The sequence below is a fragment of the Dromiciops gliroides genome, chromosome 6, assembly GCF_019393635.1.
Source record: "Dromiciops gliroides isolate mDroGli1 chromosome 6, mDroGli1.pri, whole genome shotgun sequence".
Lineage (NCBI taxonomy): Eukaryota > Metazoa > Chordata > Mammalia > Microbiotheria > Microbiotheriidae > Dromiciops > Dromiciops gliroides.
In genome coordinates this window covers 154,122,083-154,138,480 of record NC_057866.1, presented here as the reverse complement: position 1 = coordinate 154,138,480, position 16,398 = coordinate 154,122,083, and the positions used below count along the sequence as shown (strand labels likewise).

General features: G+C 34.4%; 1 protein-coding gene across 1 annotated transcript in view; it reads left to right on the top strand.

Moving 5' to 3' along the window:
* CLGN (calmegin) overlaps positions 1–16,398 on the top strand; it is a 74,738-nt gene that overhangs the window by 24,361 nt on the left and 33,979 nt on the right. Inside the window, exons 3-7 of the mRNA XM_043971923.1 lie at positions 717–790; positions 5,980–6,038; positions 9,151–9,292; positions 12,535–12,616; positions 14,731–14,923. Of these exons, the coding sequence (XP_043827858.1) occupies positions 717–790; positions 5,980–6,038; positions 9,151–9,292; positions 12,535–12,616; positions 14,731–14,923 (550 nt within the window). The remainder of the gene's footprint in view (positions 1–716; positions 791–5,979; positions 6,039–9,150; positions 9,293–12,534; positions 12,617–14,730; positions 14,924–16,398) is intronic.

The window sequence follows — 16,398 nt, the reverse complement described above, 5'->3', positions numbered from 1 at the left end:
AAGAAACTGGCAATCATCTGTGGTCCTAACTTACATATTCATGCATGAAGAAAAGTTTAGGCAGGAATTTTTCTCTGTTATTGGCTTTTCTATTCATGAGGCCAGATTAAACTAGGCTGTCTTAAATCATGCTTTTTGAGTTTTTTTAAGTGGAAAGGTCCAAAATGTGCAATGATAAATCAGATGTAGAGTAAGACAGAGCTAGTGTGTTCATGAGGAAGGCCTACTAGAAAGAACCTTACCACTCTTCAGAGTCATTCCTCTTCCCCAGATCACCAAAACAATCCTTACAAATTTTTCTTTTAGAAGAAAAGGAATCAGCTAAAGTAGATGTATTTCAGTAAGCTAGGGGTAGACTGATTGAATCGGATTCCATAGTTGTAATCATAATCCTGTTAATAAGTATATAGAATCTTGCTTATTCGATGATAATCTCTTTCTCCTATGGGAACTGGAAATTTTTTCCACTCAAGCCATAGTGTTGCTTAATTAAGCTATAGTCTTTCCCTAAAATCTAGTCTCCTCATTGATAGGAAAAATAATATACAAATAAAATTACATAAGATTCACATAGAGGAAGACCCAGAAATTGATTGTTTCTAGCAATTATTTTCTTCAGGTTTCATCACTGAGTTATTAGTAAACATTTTTTTTTCAAAAGCTTTCTTTTTATTTACAACTAATAGCTTTAGACCAATGTGTAATATGTCTTTTAGGTTGAGTACAAGACACCACAACCTATAGGAGAAGTATATTTCACAGAAACCTTTGATAATGGAATATTGACTGGGTAAGTTGATAGCAAATATTCAAAAGGATATTTTACTTGATGTTTTAAACTATGGGGTTTTAGACCATTGACAGCTTCTTTTAATACAGACCTTTTTACAATGTAAACCTTTCAAGTACCTGACAAGTTTCTGTGAAATGTAGTGACCCCCTCCCTTTTGTACCTCAGTCCCATCTCCAGGGTCTCAACTAGGTGTAAATCTATGATCCTTTTACCGCTTCTTTTAAAGTTTCTTCTCTTGTCCCCTAGGAAAATAGTCATTGAGAAACTAAATCACTCTTAGCCTTCTTCCAGGCTTATTTCCCAGACGCTACCTCTTAGTAGGGGCAGTTCAGTGGATAGGCCCAGGAGTCAGGAAGACTTATGTTCCTGAGTTCAAATCCAGCCTCAGACACTTTGTGACCCTGGGCAATTCACTTAACCCTCTTTAGCTCAGTTTCATCATCTGTAAAATGACCTGTTGAAAAAAAATGGCAAATCGCTCCAGTGGAACTTTTTGTTTTATCTTTGTAGCCCTAGCACCAAGCAAGGTGCCTTGTGCTTTGTAGGTACTTAATAAATAAATGTTGGATTGAATGTTGACTATTCTGTGATCTCATCTATGTAAGTGCTCAACAGATGGAGAAAAGGCTTTTGACAAAAGTTTAGTATTCCAGTATAGTAATAATCACTTAAAATATTTTAACTGATTTTTAAAAAGGAAGGACTAGAGGGATTTTTCAGTTACCCTTATATACAATGGACCAAAACAGATAGAAAAACAAAGATGTCTTTCTCTGCTCTGATTTGACATAGTATTAGAAATGCTAGCAGTTATAAGACAGAGGAGAAAGTCAGAGGAATTGCCCTAGAAAATAAAAAAGATACATTGAATTACATAATTACTTATAAAATTCATTAGCTTAACAAAAAATGGAAATGTAACATGAATTCAACAGAGTTACAATACAAGGTAAACCTATATAACGTTTACATTCTTACAGGTTGCTAATGTAGACTATGCAAATAAATATTATAGAAAGAGAAACATTTTTAAAAAACATGTTAATATCTTAATATTAACTATACATACATATTGCCTACAAAAGCCTTCAGAAAGAAAAAGATCTAAATTAACTGGAAGGAAATTCAGTGTTCATAGATGTATAGAATGAATATAGCGAAAATGACAATGATCTCTAAATCATACATCATTATAAGTAACAAAAATCATTATTGGGGTTCTGTATAGAACTTAATAAAGTTACAATAAAATATACGTGGAAAACAAGCTATTAGGAAAATCAAAGTAATTAATTTGTAGGTGGGGGGAATTTCAGATGAAAGTGGATTAGCCCTTTCAGAATATATTATATAAAAGCATTGTCCTTAAAATTGTTTTTTATTGTGTAAAATATAGAAAAATAAGCCAGCGAGACAGACTAGCAATGCAGAAAAAGAACCAAAAACATATAAAAGATGAGTATTTGATAAACTTGTGGATAATAATAATATCTTAAGGAAAAGGATACATTATGTAAGGAATTTTGGGGAAACTGTTGTAATATGGGGGAAGGTAAATGTAGATCTCTGTCACGTACTACAGTAGATTCCAAATGTGTCATAATACTAAACAGTATATTAAATTAGGGAAACTAATATTATCTTGATCCTAGTTTCATTTAACAGATATATTTTAAGCAATTAAATGGTACATTTTATAATAAAATTTTATTTACACACCAAAAAACCATATAATCCAGATGAAAATAGAGATTGGGAAAATAATTGTAATAAATTTAACATACAAACTTATTGCTCAAAATATTTAAAAATGCTATAAATATTTTAGGAAAACAACCTAGTCATTAGATAAATAGTAAGGCAATTTACAAATGTGAACAGATATAGGTAGTATGAATAATCACTTGAAAAAATGTTCAGCCTTGCTAATCATTAAGGAAATGTAAATTGTAAGTAACTTTGAAGTGCCACTTTATACCCCCTTTACAGCAAATTGGCAAAAGTACGTGAAAAGGACACAACTTAATAACTTAATAATAATTTTGTAGCAATCAGTACAATCCTTCATTCTGGATGAAATTGCCAGTTGTCAGTATCTTTTTAAACTACAAACACAGTAATCACAAGAATTCTTAACTTTTACCTAGGAATCCTATTATTAGTGATATACTCTAAAGAGAAAAAAGAGATGTAGCTACAAATCGATGGATAAATGAATGGATAGGGTCACAGTCAAAATCAAGGCACAAAGTTCGAAGCATGTTCAGTTTATTAGTAAGGCTAGCAGTTGCCAGTACAAAAGGGGTCTCTTGGCTCTTTAACAAGCAAAAATCCCCAAGAAAACAAAACAAAAAAACCACAAGAAGGAAGAAACAAAACAAAACCAACAACAAGGTGAAAATGGTATGCTTCTATCTGCATTCAGATTCCATAGTTCTTTCTCTGGATGTGGATAGCATTTTCCATCATGAGTCTTCTGGAATTGTTTTGGATCATTGTATTGCTGAGAAGAGCTAAGTCAATCACAGTTGATCCAGATGAATCATTTTTATGAATGAAAGGAGGAATATCCAAAAACTAGAAGGCAGAAGCATCATAGATGGGAAAAACAATACAAATGGTTAAAAAATCTGAAGCATCATGGGCAGAAGGGACAGTATCATTAGTGGTATCCACCTTCATGGTTAAGTATCACAGTGATAAGAGACCAGACTTTCTTGAAGGACAACAATATTCCAGAGATAACAGACTAGACTCTTTGGCACCCACCTTCATCCTTCAAGGGTAGCAGATTTCCTTGACACATGAATAGAACAGTGATCATCATCAGGAAAGCTGAACTTTTAAACTTAACTCAGTGAGGAAAGCTGAACTTTTGAACTTAACACAGTGTGACTTAGGCAGTGTACAAAATGTCAACAGTGATCCAGAACAGAATCAGTTACAAAAATGGAGACAATATAAATTTGATTTGCTCAAATGTCTTACAGCTCTCATCTGTCTTTTCTTTTTTCACACACAAACACTATCCTAGTTCAGGCCTTGATTACTTCTCAGATGGGACATTGTATAGTGTTGTAATAAAATCTCACTCCTTTCTTTACTTTTTCTAAGTCATAGTTCACATAGGTCCCCAAATAATCTTCCTAAGAACTCAGGATAGAAAATGCTCTCCATATCCAGAAAAAAGAACCGTGGAATCTGAATGCAGATTGAACCATACTCTTTCTACTTTTTTTTGAGGTTTTTCCCTTTTGTTTTGATTCTTCTTTCACATAATGACTAATGCAGAGATATGTTTAATGTGATTGTAGATATGTAACCTATATATCAGATTACCTTCTGTCTTGGGGGAAGGGGGAGGGAAGGAAGAGAGGGAGAAAAATTTGGGACTCAAAATCTTATAAAAACAAATGTTGAAAACTATCTTTACATGTAACTGGAAAATAATAAAATACTTTTAAGATTGAAAAAAATGATCTTCCTAAACCACATATCAGACAATATTCCTTCTTGGCTTTCGCTTTCCTCCATTTTTTTGGCTCCAGCCTACCTTTCTAGATTGATTTTTTTTTTTATGGTTCTTCAGAGCCTGTGCATTTCAGCCAAACTTGACTACTGATTCTTGAAATTGACATTCTTTCATCTGTCTTTAATTTGTACAAGCATTCCTCAGCATGGCCTTTCAGAATCCTCACCTTCTATTAAAGTTCAATTCAAAGGCTACCCCTCTGTGAAATCTCTCCTAGTCCCCCAAGTTGTCAGTACTTTCTCTCTTTTCAAATGACCTTTTTTTTTTTTTTTAGTGAGGCATTTGGCGTTAAGTGACTTGCCCAGGGTCACACAGCTAGTAAGTGTGTTAAGTGTCTGAGGCCGGATTTGAACTCAGGTACTCCTGACTCCAGGTTCAGTGCTCTATCCACTGTGCCACCTAGCTGCCCCATAAATGACCTTTTTTTTTTTTTTTTTTTTGCAGGGCAATGGGGGTTAAGTGACTTGCCCAGGGTCACACAGCTAGTTAAGTGTCAAGTGTCTGAGGCCGGATTTGAACTCAGGTACTCCTGAATCCAGGGCCGGTGCTTTATCCACTGCGCCACCTAGCCGCCCCGATAAATGACCTTTTAAGAAATTTATCTGTATAGTTCCTTGAGCCCTCCTGTACTTGGCTAAATGTTTGTCACATGGTACTAGGCACTTCATAAATGCTTGTTGGTTGAATGTAGTGACTGGATTTTTCCTTTATCCTGAGCACAAAGAAACAATTACACAAAGTAGATGCTTAATAAATTTGTTGAATTGAACAATTGTTAAGATGCTGAATAAACTATCAATGTAATATAATACTATATGATACAATCATAGTAGTTTAAATTTGTATAATACTGTGCGCCAGATGTTATACTAAGCACCTTACAATTATCATATATTATCTCATTTGATCCTCAGAACAACCCTGGATGGTGGGTGCTATTTTTATCACTATTTTACAGATGAGGAAATAGAGGCAAACAGAGGGTTAAGCTAGTGTCTGAGGCTGGATTTGAGCTCAGGTCTTCCTTACTTCAGGCCCAGTGTTAAGGAATATACTGTGTTAAGTAATAATATTAATAAAATAGCAGTGTGAAAAAGGAATTTGGGAAAACTAATGTCAAGTAATATGAAACAAAGTTGTGCCTAAAGATAATGACTTAAGTATAAAAAGAACATTTTACTTTAAAACAGATGAATGAACAAAGGCAGGAGATTCAGAGAAAGTATGTCATGGACATATGTCTGAGAAATGTTTTAAGTGTAAATAGTTGTACATGTATTTGTTTGGTTTTATTTCAAGTCATGTTCAAATTACTGTTAGGTATAATAAACAATTTACAGTATTTTTCAGTGGAAAGTGAACTTTATTAAGGGGCAGCTAGGTGGCGCAGTGGATAGAGCACTGGCCCTGGAGTCAGGAGGACCTGAGTTCAAATGCGGCCTCAGACACTTAACACTTACTAGCTGTGTGACCCTGGGCAAGTCACTTAACCCCAATTGCCTCACCCCAAAAAAAAAAAAGTGAACCTTATTAGGTCTTTTCTTTATAAAATACAACTTCCATGGAATTTACTCATTAGTTATATTTCTAAACTATCTAAAAAGTTGATGAACATGTGTGCCTTTCATTAAAAAAGAAAACTAATTGTTTACAGGTGGGTGTTATCCAAAGCAAGGAAAGAAGACACTGATGAGAACATTGCTAAATATGATGGTAAACTCCTTAAATATATGCATGTTTAAGTCATATTGTGTGGTTGTGTTTAGTATATTTGAGCCAATTACATTTTGGGTGGAATTTTCCAGTGTTCTTTAAAGAAACTTAAGAAATTAACTGTAGTTTTTGGAAGAAACACTTGTATTTTGTACACTTATGAGCAAAGGGGTAGCAGTGTGGCAGCCCTTGGAGTAAGGAGACCAGGAATCAAGCCCTGTCTCTACCACTTTCCAGCTATGTGACAATGGTGAAGTTACTTACCTTTCTGATCTTCATTTTTGCCCTCTACAGGGTGGGACAAAAGTCACGAGGGGTCTAATGTTTTAATAACTTTCTGAACATTATTTTTCTTTATTTTTCACCATTTATGAGATTTGATTTTCACATGTAATGTAAATTCATTTCTTAAATATACTGTATATGATGCTATGGTATCGTAAACTTAAAACAACTAATAAAAGTTATTGAATAGTCATGCCTTTTGGTTCACCCTGTATAAAATAGAAAAAAAGCATGATGCTTATTATGCCTTTCTTATGGGGTATGTATGAAAAGTGCTCTGTAAACTTTATAGAGGTAGGTTATCAGACTTGTTATTTTTATTAATTTTATTTTTTGGGGGGGAAATGGGGGTTAAGTGACTTGCCCAAGGTCACACAGCTAGTAAGTGTCAAGTGTCTGAGGCCGGATTTGAACTCAGGTCCTCCTGAACTCAAGGCCAGTGCTTTATCCACTACGCCACCTAGCTGCCCCCAGACTTGTTATTTTTTAAAAAGAGCAGCATTAACTATTCATAGTTGTAGTGTAAAGACCTACAGGTAATTTAAAACTTAGTCATCTAATTACTATGCACTTTGACATAGAGCTTTTCAGAGCATTTTCCCCACAACAATCCTATAAGAAAACATGATATGAAAGCTTAATTGTGGAGCCAGGATTTGAACCCAGGCATTCATATTCAATCCAAATACTCTTCAGTTTCTAGTATTTTGAGCAGTACTTCTTTTAAGGTAAAAAACTGCTAGGTGGTGCCTAGTACTTAATCTGTTCTCTGCCAGAAATCTTAGGGCAGCAATATTGTATTTCCGAGAAAGGGGAGAACAAAGGATTGAGCCCTTTTTTGGAGGTAACCAGTGGGAGAAATCAGAGAAAAATTAATTGGTAGTGCATTTTGTCATTAAATAAACATTAGTGTGTTCTACTTTATAGAATAGAAATGTAAAAGTTTTCTGTGATTTGAATTTCTAGGTACACTTAAAGAATTTAGCAAATTTTAAAAAATGTGTACATTAAAAACATACTTAGAAAACTTAAGTAATTTAGAATAGAAACTTGTGATTGTCATATAAAGATGAGACTCAACAACATAGGAGAGGAAAAGAATACCGAGATCATCTTCAATTTGTGGATTGTCTTCTATCTTTCCCATTGACAGATTAATATAGCAGGCAGGAGGAGTATTTTGTGTTATTATACCTCAGTAATCTTATTTACTTCTACTTCTGGTTTTGTTGTGATGTCATCAAAGTTTTGTTTTGAAATATCATAATATTTTAAATTTAGCCATAAGCCATGTCTTTATGAGTAACACTGGAAACCACTGTATTTTACTAAATTAATGCTGTATAAAATTCTGTATAATTAGTCTGGGAATAAAGTTTCCTAATGAGTTAAATATTTTGATCAACAGATAGTTAATATATGCCATGGAGTGGGGAATCCTTCAGCCCAAGGGCCAGAATTATTCTTCAGTTTGATTTTGTTCTACCCACTGAAAGTTTTCTAAAGTTGTATCTATCTGATGCCTGTTTCCTAGTTTATAAATCCTATGTATTGCTTGTAGTTGTGTAAACTCAGCATGGTTTTAAAAATCTATAGCCACAATATCTTAAAAGTCCACAAGATGGGGTTATTACTCAATGAAAGAAGACTAGTCTTTAAGGGATCATAGAAGAATTAAATTTAACATCCTCCTGAAAGAGGGAGAACTAAAGAAATGTGTTACGCAATTACTCAGTTTGAAAAAAATGTGACCAAGTTCCTATATCCACAAGGAAAAAAAGTGTGAAAGATTAAGCTAAAAAAATCAGCTTATAGGAATCCTTGACCCTATTTTCAGACTTCTTCGTACAATCCCACAAGAAAGAAAGAAATTTAAGAATGATAAAAAACACTCTTGGTGCTTTTACTTAAAAAAAAAAAGTCACTTGAGAAGATAACTACTAACCCTATGCATGCCTAATTTGTTATTTCTATTTTAAAAAATTAAAAAGAATTGAATAATCATGTATCACTCGTCCATAATGAAAACATTAAAAGACAGTTCTTCACCGGTGCTTTTCTGTAGTATTCGCCATATCTTTGCCATCAGAATTATCTGAGAGATAGAGAAAATATAAGAGCCCGCTGGGTTTATTTTTTTAAGAAGGCATTTGATTTGATATAGAGAAAAATAGAGGCTTAAAAACTCTTGAACTATGTTTATGAAAAAAGAAGATAATCATAATGCTGATAATAAAAATTTCAACATATGGAGTATTTCAATTCTTGGGTAAATAATGGACTACGGTTCAAAAATACCAGGCTGTTAAAAATATACCTCTTTGTCTAACTGCCAAAGTAAAATAGTCATGGAAGAATGCGAAAGGAGTAAGAGAAGAGGGAAGACTTGAAAGGTCAAGTCCAAACCAGAGATTAAGCTAAACAAAAAGGAATCTGAGGACACCATGATAGGAGACCAGAACTAATAAATAGTTAATTAGGTACAGCAAAGGGAAGAAGCCAGCTAGAAAACTTAATGATCATAGTACCGTGTGACTTGAAGACTGAACATATACTGAACAGAATTTAATCCCCACATCTCACCACATCAGGTTTTGTAGTTCTCCATAGATATCATCAGTTAAAAATATAAGAATCATTGTATGGCAGCCATTGAAAAATGCCACTTAAAAGAAACTTTTGGTTGAATAAACCAGTTTTAACATAGTGAGTTGCCTTGCCCAAACAAAAGATACTTGCACATTTTCTAAACTAACAGATGTTATAATACTTGTGTATGCTTTTTCTTCCATAAAAATTATTGTTTTATTGTCTTTTTTTCTTTTAGGAAGATGGGAAATAGAAGATTTGAAAGAAAATAGAGTACCTGGTGACAGAGGACTAGTTTTGAAATCACAAGCAAAGCATCATGCAATATCAGCTCTATTATCAAAACCATTTATTTTTGCAGATAAACCTTTGATAGTTCAGTAAGTTTTGTGACTGCTTTCTCAGTACTTACAAGTTTGTGAATTTAAAATACTTTATACAGTTATTTAGGTATTAGCTAAGAGTACTAACTTTGCTTAGCAAAGTTACTTGCCTTATAGAAATTCACTATCCTGTTGAGTGCAAAACCAATTAGGTACGAAATAGCCAATATATTCATTTGTTACACATTTAAATGTGTTTAACTTTTTACAACAAAATGATGCAACCTTAATTTGCTGTTTAAAAATTGCTATATAAAATTTGCTATTTAAAAATAACACGAAATATATTGTGCTATGAGTGTTTTCCTTACAACAATCCTGTGAGGCAGGTATTATAAATAACATCCCCATTTTATGGGTGAAGAAACTGAAGCTTAGTTAAATGAAAAGTTCACACAGCAGATTGGTGTCAGAGTACTTCTTGAAAATGCTGACAGTGAATTCCAGAGCTTTCTCCATTATCCAGAGCTCATGTTTTATTTTGCGTCAAAATACTAGCTTAAGTTCTTGTGCTTAATTAAGGTATCAGTCAAATTGAATGATGACTTATTGTTTGCCAATCAACCCTTAGTGAAGATTCAAATATTGTATGAAAGAATTATTACCAAAAAAAGAAAGCTACTTTAAATATTAGTATTTTTAGTTTAACTAAAACTTTTAGTGTTAATACGTATAGATAAAAATTTTTATTTTCGCTTAGGGACTTTAGTAACTTGACACAAAAAAAACACATCAGGAAAAATTAAACTTTAAACTGTTTTCCAATACTACAGATTCTCTTCTGATCATTACTAATATTACAAGTTTTACACAGTTGTAACTCATCTATGTATGCCTGTGAGTCTATACCATGTTCATGTGTAGGTAGGTTTTAAAGAATGCATTTGTGAATTGAAAGCAGCTTAGTTTATCATTAAGCTTTTCTTATATTGAAAATTCAGTATCTTTTCTCTCATCTTCAGTTTCAAGGTTACTCCTACCACGGTATTTACAATTTGGTAGGCTTCTAGGAGTTATATTTTTGACTCTTAAAATTTAAATAACAGATTTGAAAGAAAAGCAACAAAAGTTTACTATCATTCATAGTTTTTCCTAGTTCATCCGTGAAGGGCTAAGGGATGAAATAATGAAATTAGCATTCATTATTATCTTAACACAAATCAATGTCTGATAAGCAAGCAGATTCCTGCTTACAAGACTAGATGTAAAGTTGGAAGGCTATGTCTTGGAGAAGAGTTTTAAATATTTGTTTTGTCTTTCCATTGAGTAGATCATTAAGTCAAATGGGCTTAGTTGGCATCAAGATATTTTAACTTATATCAGAGGGTAGCAAGAGGTTATTTATAAGAAGGCCATTGATTTATTTACCATCCTTTCTTTAAAGAAATTATTATTGTAGAGATATTTTCATTTTAGCCTAGTTATTTTAAAGGTTATTTTCTTTTTTCTTTTTTTTTGCAGGGCAATGAAGGTTAAGTGACTTGCCCAGGGTCACACAGCTAGTTAAGTGTCCACTGTCTGAGGCTGGATTTGAACTCAGGTTCTCCTGAATCCAAGGCCAGTGCTTTATCCACTGCGCCATCTAGCTGCCCCCTAAAGGTTATTTTCAATCTAATCTTATATTAAGCTCCTACTGTGTGCTAGGCATAGATATATACAAATATGAAACAAAATCCCTGCCTTCAAGTAACTCATTTGAGGGGGTAATGAAACATGTAAGCATATAAAACAGACCAATGATTATTTCAGGAGGAGAGAGAACAAAGAGTGAGTGGGTTTAAGAAAGACCTCCTAGAGGGCAGGTAGGTGGTGCAATGGTTAAAGCACTGGCCTTGGATTCAGGAGGACCTGAGTTCAAATCCAGCCTCAGACACTTTACACTTACTAGCTGTGTGACCCTGGGCAAGTCACTTAACCCTCATTGCCCTGCCAAAAAAAAGAAAAAGAAAAAAATTTAAAAAAAAAAAAAAAGGCCTCCTGTAGGAGGTGGCATAAGCCTCAAAGGAGACTAGGGTGTCCTAAGAAGTGATGGTGAGCTTTGATGACAGCCTTTGTGAAAGCATGGATAGTGAGATAGAATGCCGACTTGGAGGAAACTCCAGGAGGCCAAGTTAGCAAGAATAAGTTAAAGGGGAATCATGTCTATTGAAGCCAGATTGTGAAGGGCTTTAAAACTGAGCTGGTGATTGGGGAGGATGGCAGACTGAAGATGGTCAGATTATTTTACCCATATTACTAGGAACTTCATTTAGATGCTGCTCCTCGACTGTGGCTTGTTTTGGCCTTGTTGTACAGTCATTTTTTAGTAGTTTGGGATTTTCTTGGCAAAGATATGGGAGTTGGTTTGTCATTTTTTTTCCACAGCTCGTTTTACAGATGAGAAAGGTAGGCAGAGAGGGTTAAGTGACCTGCCTAAGGACTTATTTCCTCTTTTAACTGGGAGGGAATGTGATAACCAGAGGCACACAAAATGGCAACAGATTCATGATAAGAATCTAATTCTAATTGATGCTTTGCCCTAAACTTGCATATGTAAAGACTGCAAAACATACTCCAAAAGGTTACTAACTGAACAATCTACCACTATAGGGTTAGGTCAGTGTCTGGATGATCTGATTTCTGGAGATTAAATTAAACATTTTGTTATTGAGATAAAAGGCAAACTATCATGAAGAAAACAAGCCTGTGGTCTTGTCATTTTTGAAGAAGAAATTGTAGTTTTCATTGGTATCTAAAGATATATCTTGAAGATTTATCAGAGCATATTGTGAATATAGAATATTTTCTCAATTAAAATTTTATATTTTGCTGGTGTTCTTGAAGATTCTTCATTGTTTTTGTATGGGAGGGAATTGACAACTTTAGTTTTTGTATTTCAGGGATTCAAATTGTGTTTTAACAGGAAATTCTGGGGTAGCTAGGTGGCGCAGTGAATAAAGCACTGGCCCTGGATTCAGGAGGACCTGGTTCAAATCCAGCCTCAGACACTTGACACTAGCTGTGTGATCCTGGGCAAGTCACTTAACCCTCATTGCCCTGCAAAAACAAAACAAAACAAAAAAACAACAGGAAATCCTGAGGCTCATTTGGTATAGAGTTTGTAGGAGTTATATTTTATGAGGTCACTTATTGACATGCAGGGTGTTTTACTTGACTTCAGATTGATTAAGAGGAATAAAGTAGCCATTTTAACAATTTTCATTTATCCACAATATAGTTCTTCTTTTCCACTTATGCAGATACGAAGTAAATTTTCAAAATGGTGTGGATTGTGGTGGTGCATACATTAAACTTCTAACAGACAATGATTATTTGAATCTGGTATGATCTTTTAATACTTAATTTTACTGAATTGATACATGTGTTTAAAGGATATACTTGGTAAACTATGAACAGATGTTTTAAAATTAAGGGTAATTGAAACAACTCATGAAAGTTATTTTTTAAAAATCTAATAAAACTTTCTAAAACTCAATGTGACTAAAACTTTTATCCTTTTGTTATATTACGAGTATCAATAATTTATTAAAATTTTACTGTAATTGTAAATTACAAAACATGATTTTAAAAATACTACATGTACGGGGCAGCTAGGTGGCACAGTGGATAGAGCACTGGCCCTGGAGTCAGGAGTACCTGAGTTCAAATCCGGCCTCAGACACTTGACACTTACTAGCTGTGTGACCCTGGGCAAGTCACTTAACTCCCATTGCCTCACTAAAAAACAAAACAAAAAAAAAAGAATTAAAAATACTACATGTAGGGGGCAGCTAGGTGGCGCAGTGGATAAAGCACTGGCCCTGGATTCAGGAGTACCTGAGTTCAAATCTGACCTCAGACACTTGACACTTACTAGCTGTGTGACCCTGGGCAAGTCACTTAACCCCCATTGCCCCGCAAAAAAAAAAAAAAAAAAAAAAAAAGAAAAAGAAATACTACTAAAAATACTACATGTAGCAGTAAAATAAATTTATATATAATTTCAAAATAAGATTCATAAGTTCAGAAAAGTAATATAACACAAGTGAAAATGAAACATTTTGCTTATATTGCTTTGAGAAATGTTATGAGGATCCCACAGAAAATTTAGAAAATTGTAATCCTGGCAAACACTTGGATTAAACAGGGTCTGTAAAGGAGTTTTATTCAGTCCATTTGAGAGGAGGGATAATTTAAGATACAGTTTGATAGAATTTTCTGTGGTAAATTTCTTAACCTGGGGTCTGTAAGCTTGTTTGAAAATTAGTTTTATAACTGTTTCAGTATTTTATACATTTAAAAAACCATTATCCTTAGAAGGGGTCCATCAGCTGATAAATTCCACTGTAGGGGGTGCAGGGCAACTCCATAACACAAAAGAAGGAACCCTAGCTCCATGGAATGTTGCTTAGTGCAGTGTTATCAGATAGGAGTCCTGGAAGAGCAGTTTGGTCATAGCATTCACAATTGATCAAGATCATTTGAATATATAATCCCAGTTGAGGGGAAATAATTGGGAATAGGAAGCCAGTGTGTATGGTCTCCTTGGTCCCTTCTGCACCTGCTGGAATACTTTTGCTGCTTTTTCCCTTTTGTGCATTAAAAGAAAACTAAAATGAATTATTTAGGTAGAAAAGTATTCTTTTCCATAGAACCTTTAATTTGTTATATTAAATATATAAATTTTCATATTTTAGTATTTTAAGCCTCATGATGAGAGGCAACATGCTATAACAGATAGCTGGCCTTTGAGTGGGGAAGATCCACGTTTCAAATCCCTTATATCCCAGTGTCCCAGGCAACTCTCTAAAGTTAACAGTTGGGGACCAGGTGCCCATCTGCATCGTTAGAGAAATATCCTTACAGAGAGTTCCCATCGCCAGTGAAATCACAGATTCAAGTATGTGTTTGTTTGGTTTTTTTTAAGCCAGATCATAAGAAAAGGAGCAGGGGCAGCTAGGTGGCGCAGTGGATAGAGCACCGGCCCTGGAGTCAGGAGGACCTGGGTTCAAATCCAGCCTCAGACGCTTAACACTTACTAGCTGTGTGACCCTGGGCAAGTCACTTAACCCCAATTGCCTCACTAAAAAAAAAAAAAAAAGAAAAAGAAAAGGAGCATATAAAAATGTTGATTGGTATGGTAACTTTGGTTTCTTAGTGCCTTCAGATGAAAGAGGTAGCTTATGAAATGCATTTGTTCTGACTTGTAGTTCAGTGTTCTTTCTGTTGCTGCCTCCTGCATCAAATTTTTTTTCAATTTAGTCTATTAGTATCATAAAATTATTCTTTTTAAGTAATTTTGGTTTATTGAGAATTATTTTCTTATATAAAATATATCTTAAGGGATGAATTTTGCATAGATCGTGTAGAGAATAGGAGTTCATTAAATATTTTCTAACTCCATATCTAATATTAAGACATCTCTCCCTTCCTTCCCCTCTCTCCCCACTTTGCAGGAAAGTTTCTTTGATAAAACACCATATACCATTATGTTTGGACCAGATAAGTGTGGAGAAGAGCATAAACTTCATTTTATCTTTAGATATAAACATCCTAAAACTGACGTTTTTGAAGAGAAGCGTGCTAAAGTGCCAAATATAGATTTGAAAAAGTTTTTTTCTGATAAGAAGACGCATCTCTATACTCTTGGTATATCCTTTAATTGCATTTGAAGTAATTTTTTAATAGACCGGGTTAGAAATGGAACTGTTTTGCCAAGTATTTCAGTCAGATTTTATTATCTGTTAAAGCTGTGCTTTTATATTCTCTGCGAATTACTAAAAAAGATGGTTCTTAAAACTTTTTTACTCAGGATTGTTTTTGAAAAAAACACAACTATATCTATGTTAAGAAAAATATAGGATTTATTTAGTGAATTCCTGTCACTTTTTAAGCAGGAGAGTACTAGTATAACCATTGGTTTAATATTGTTTTTATATTATTCCTTCTTGTTTTGGCTTTGGTAGTTTTAAGTTAAATTGAGAGTTTAAAGCTATTTTCATAATCTAACTTGCAGGGGGGAATGAATGTGTTTTTCAACAGATAATTGTTAGTTGTGCTTTTCTTCAAGAGGGAATGGAATATAGCATTACTGAATATTTTTTGTTGCTAATTAAAGGATGCCAGGAATGTACATTGAGAGGGTATATGTGTGTGTGTGCACAAGCCTGCCCTTGCCCACCCTTATTCTGACTGTCCCTCAGAGATCTAATAGGAAATGGCTAGGCTGACATAGTAACTCACTTTGTCAGTTTTATGCTATTTAAGCAAGAAGATACAAATAAATTTAAACTACTAATGCTTAAAACTACACTAAAAAATTTGGGACACTTTTTATTATGAAGACTGACAAGTAAAACATTTGGTATTTAGTTTAACCACCAGGGGGCATTGCTGGCCAAGTGTCTGACTATTTTCTGTGTATGGCAACTCATTTCTTTTGGTATATGGGAATTTATTTAATTATACTTAGTACATTTTCCCCAAAAGAAAGCAATACCATCTTCTTTTCCCTGCTTTGAAAATGCAATTAATCATCTCATCATGGTTTTAAAGTATATAAATTCTTTACTCATAACCATAGGAAAAAAAGAATAAAAATATTATATGTTAAAATAATCAATATATGAGCCATTTACCCATCCCTTGCAGCCCAACCGTTTTAGTAGAAGGGATGCTTTCAGACAGAGTTTAGATTCTTAGGTTCACCCTCTGCCCTAGCTGCTTCCATTGGGGGAGCTAGGTCTGTTTTTCTTTCAAGGTCAGTTTTCTTGGAGAATTAGTATTCAGTCATTTGGAGGGGACTCAAGGCATGGGAGACCCTGGTTGGTAGTCTCTGTCGTTTTCAAGGGCAGCCACCAACAATCATTCATACATAACTTCTGCCTCCAGCTAGTCCTCTTTCTCCCCACTGCCAGCTTTGCTAAGGTACCACCTTCATCTTCTCCTTTCCAAGGACTCAGTCTCATCACAGGAAAATGTCTGCTGGGCCAGAGACAGCTCCTTTCATGCCAGTGGCCATTTTGTCTCCATCTCTCTTTCCATCCTTGACCAAATTCACCTGCTGGTTATTTCCAAGGTCATTTTTGTACCAAGACAATTCTGACTCCACTGTTTTTTGGATC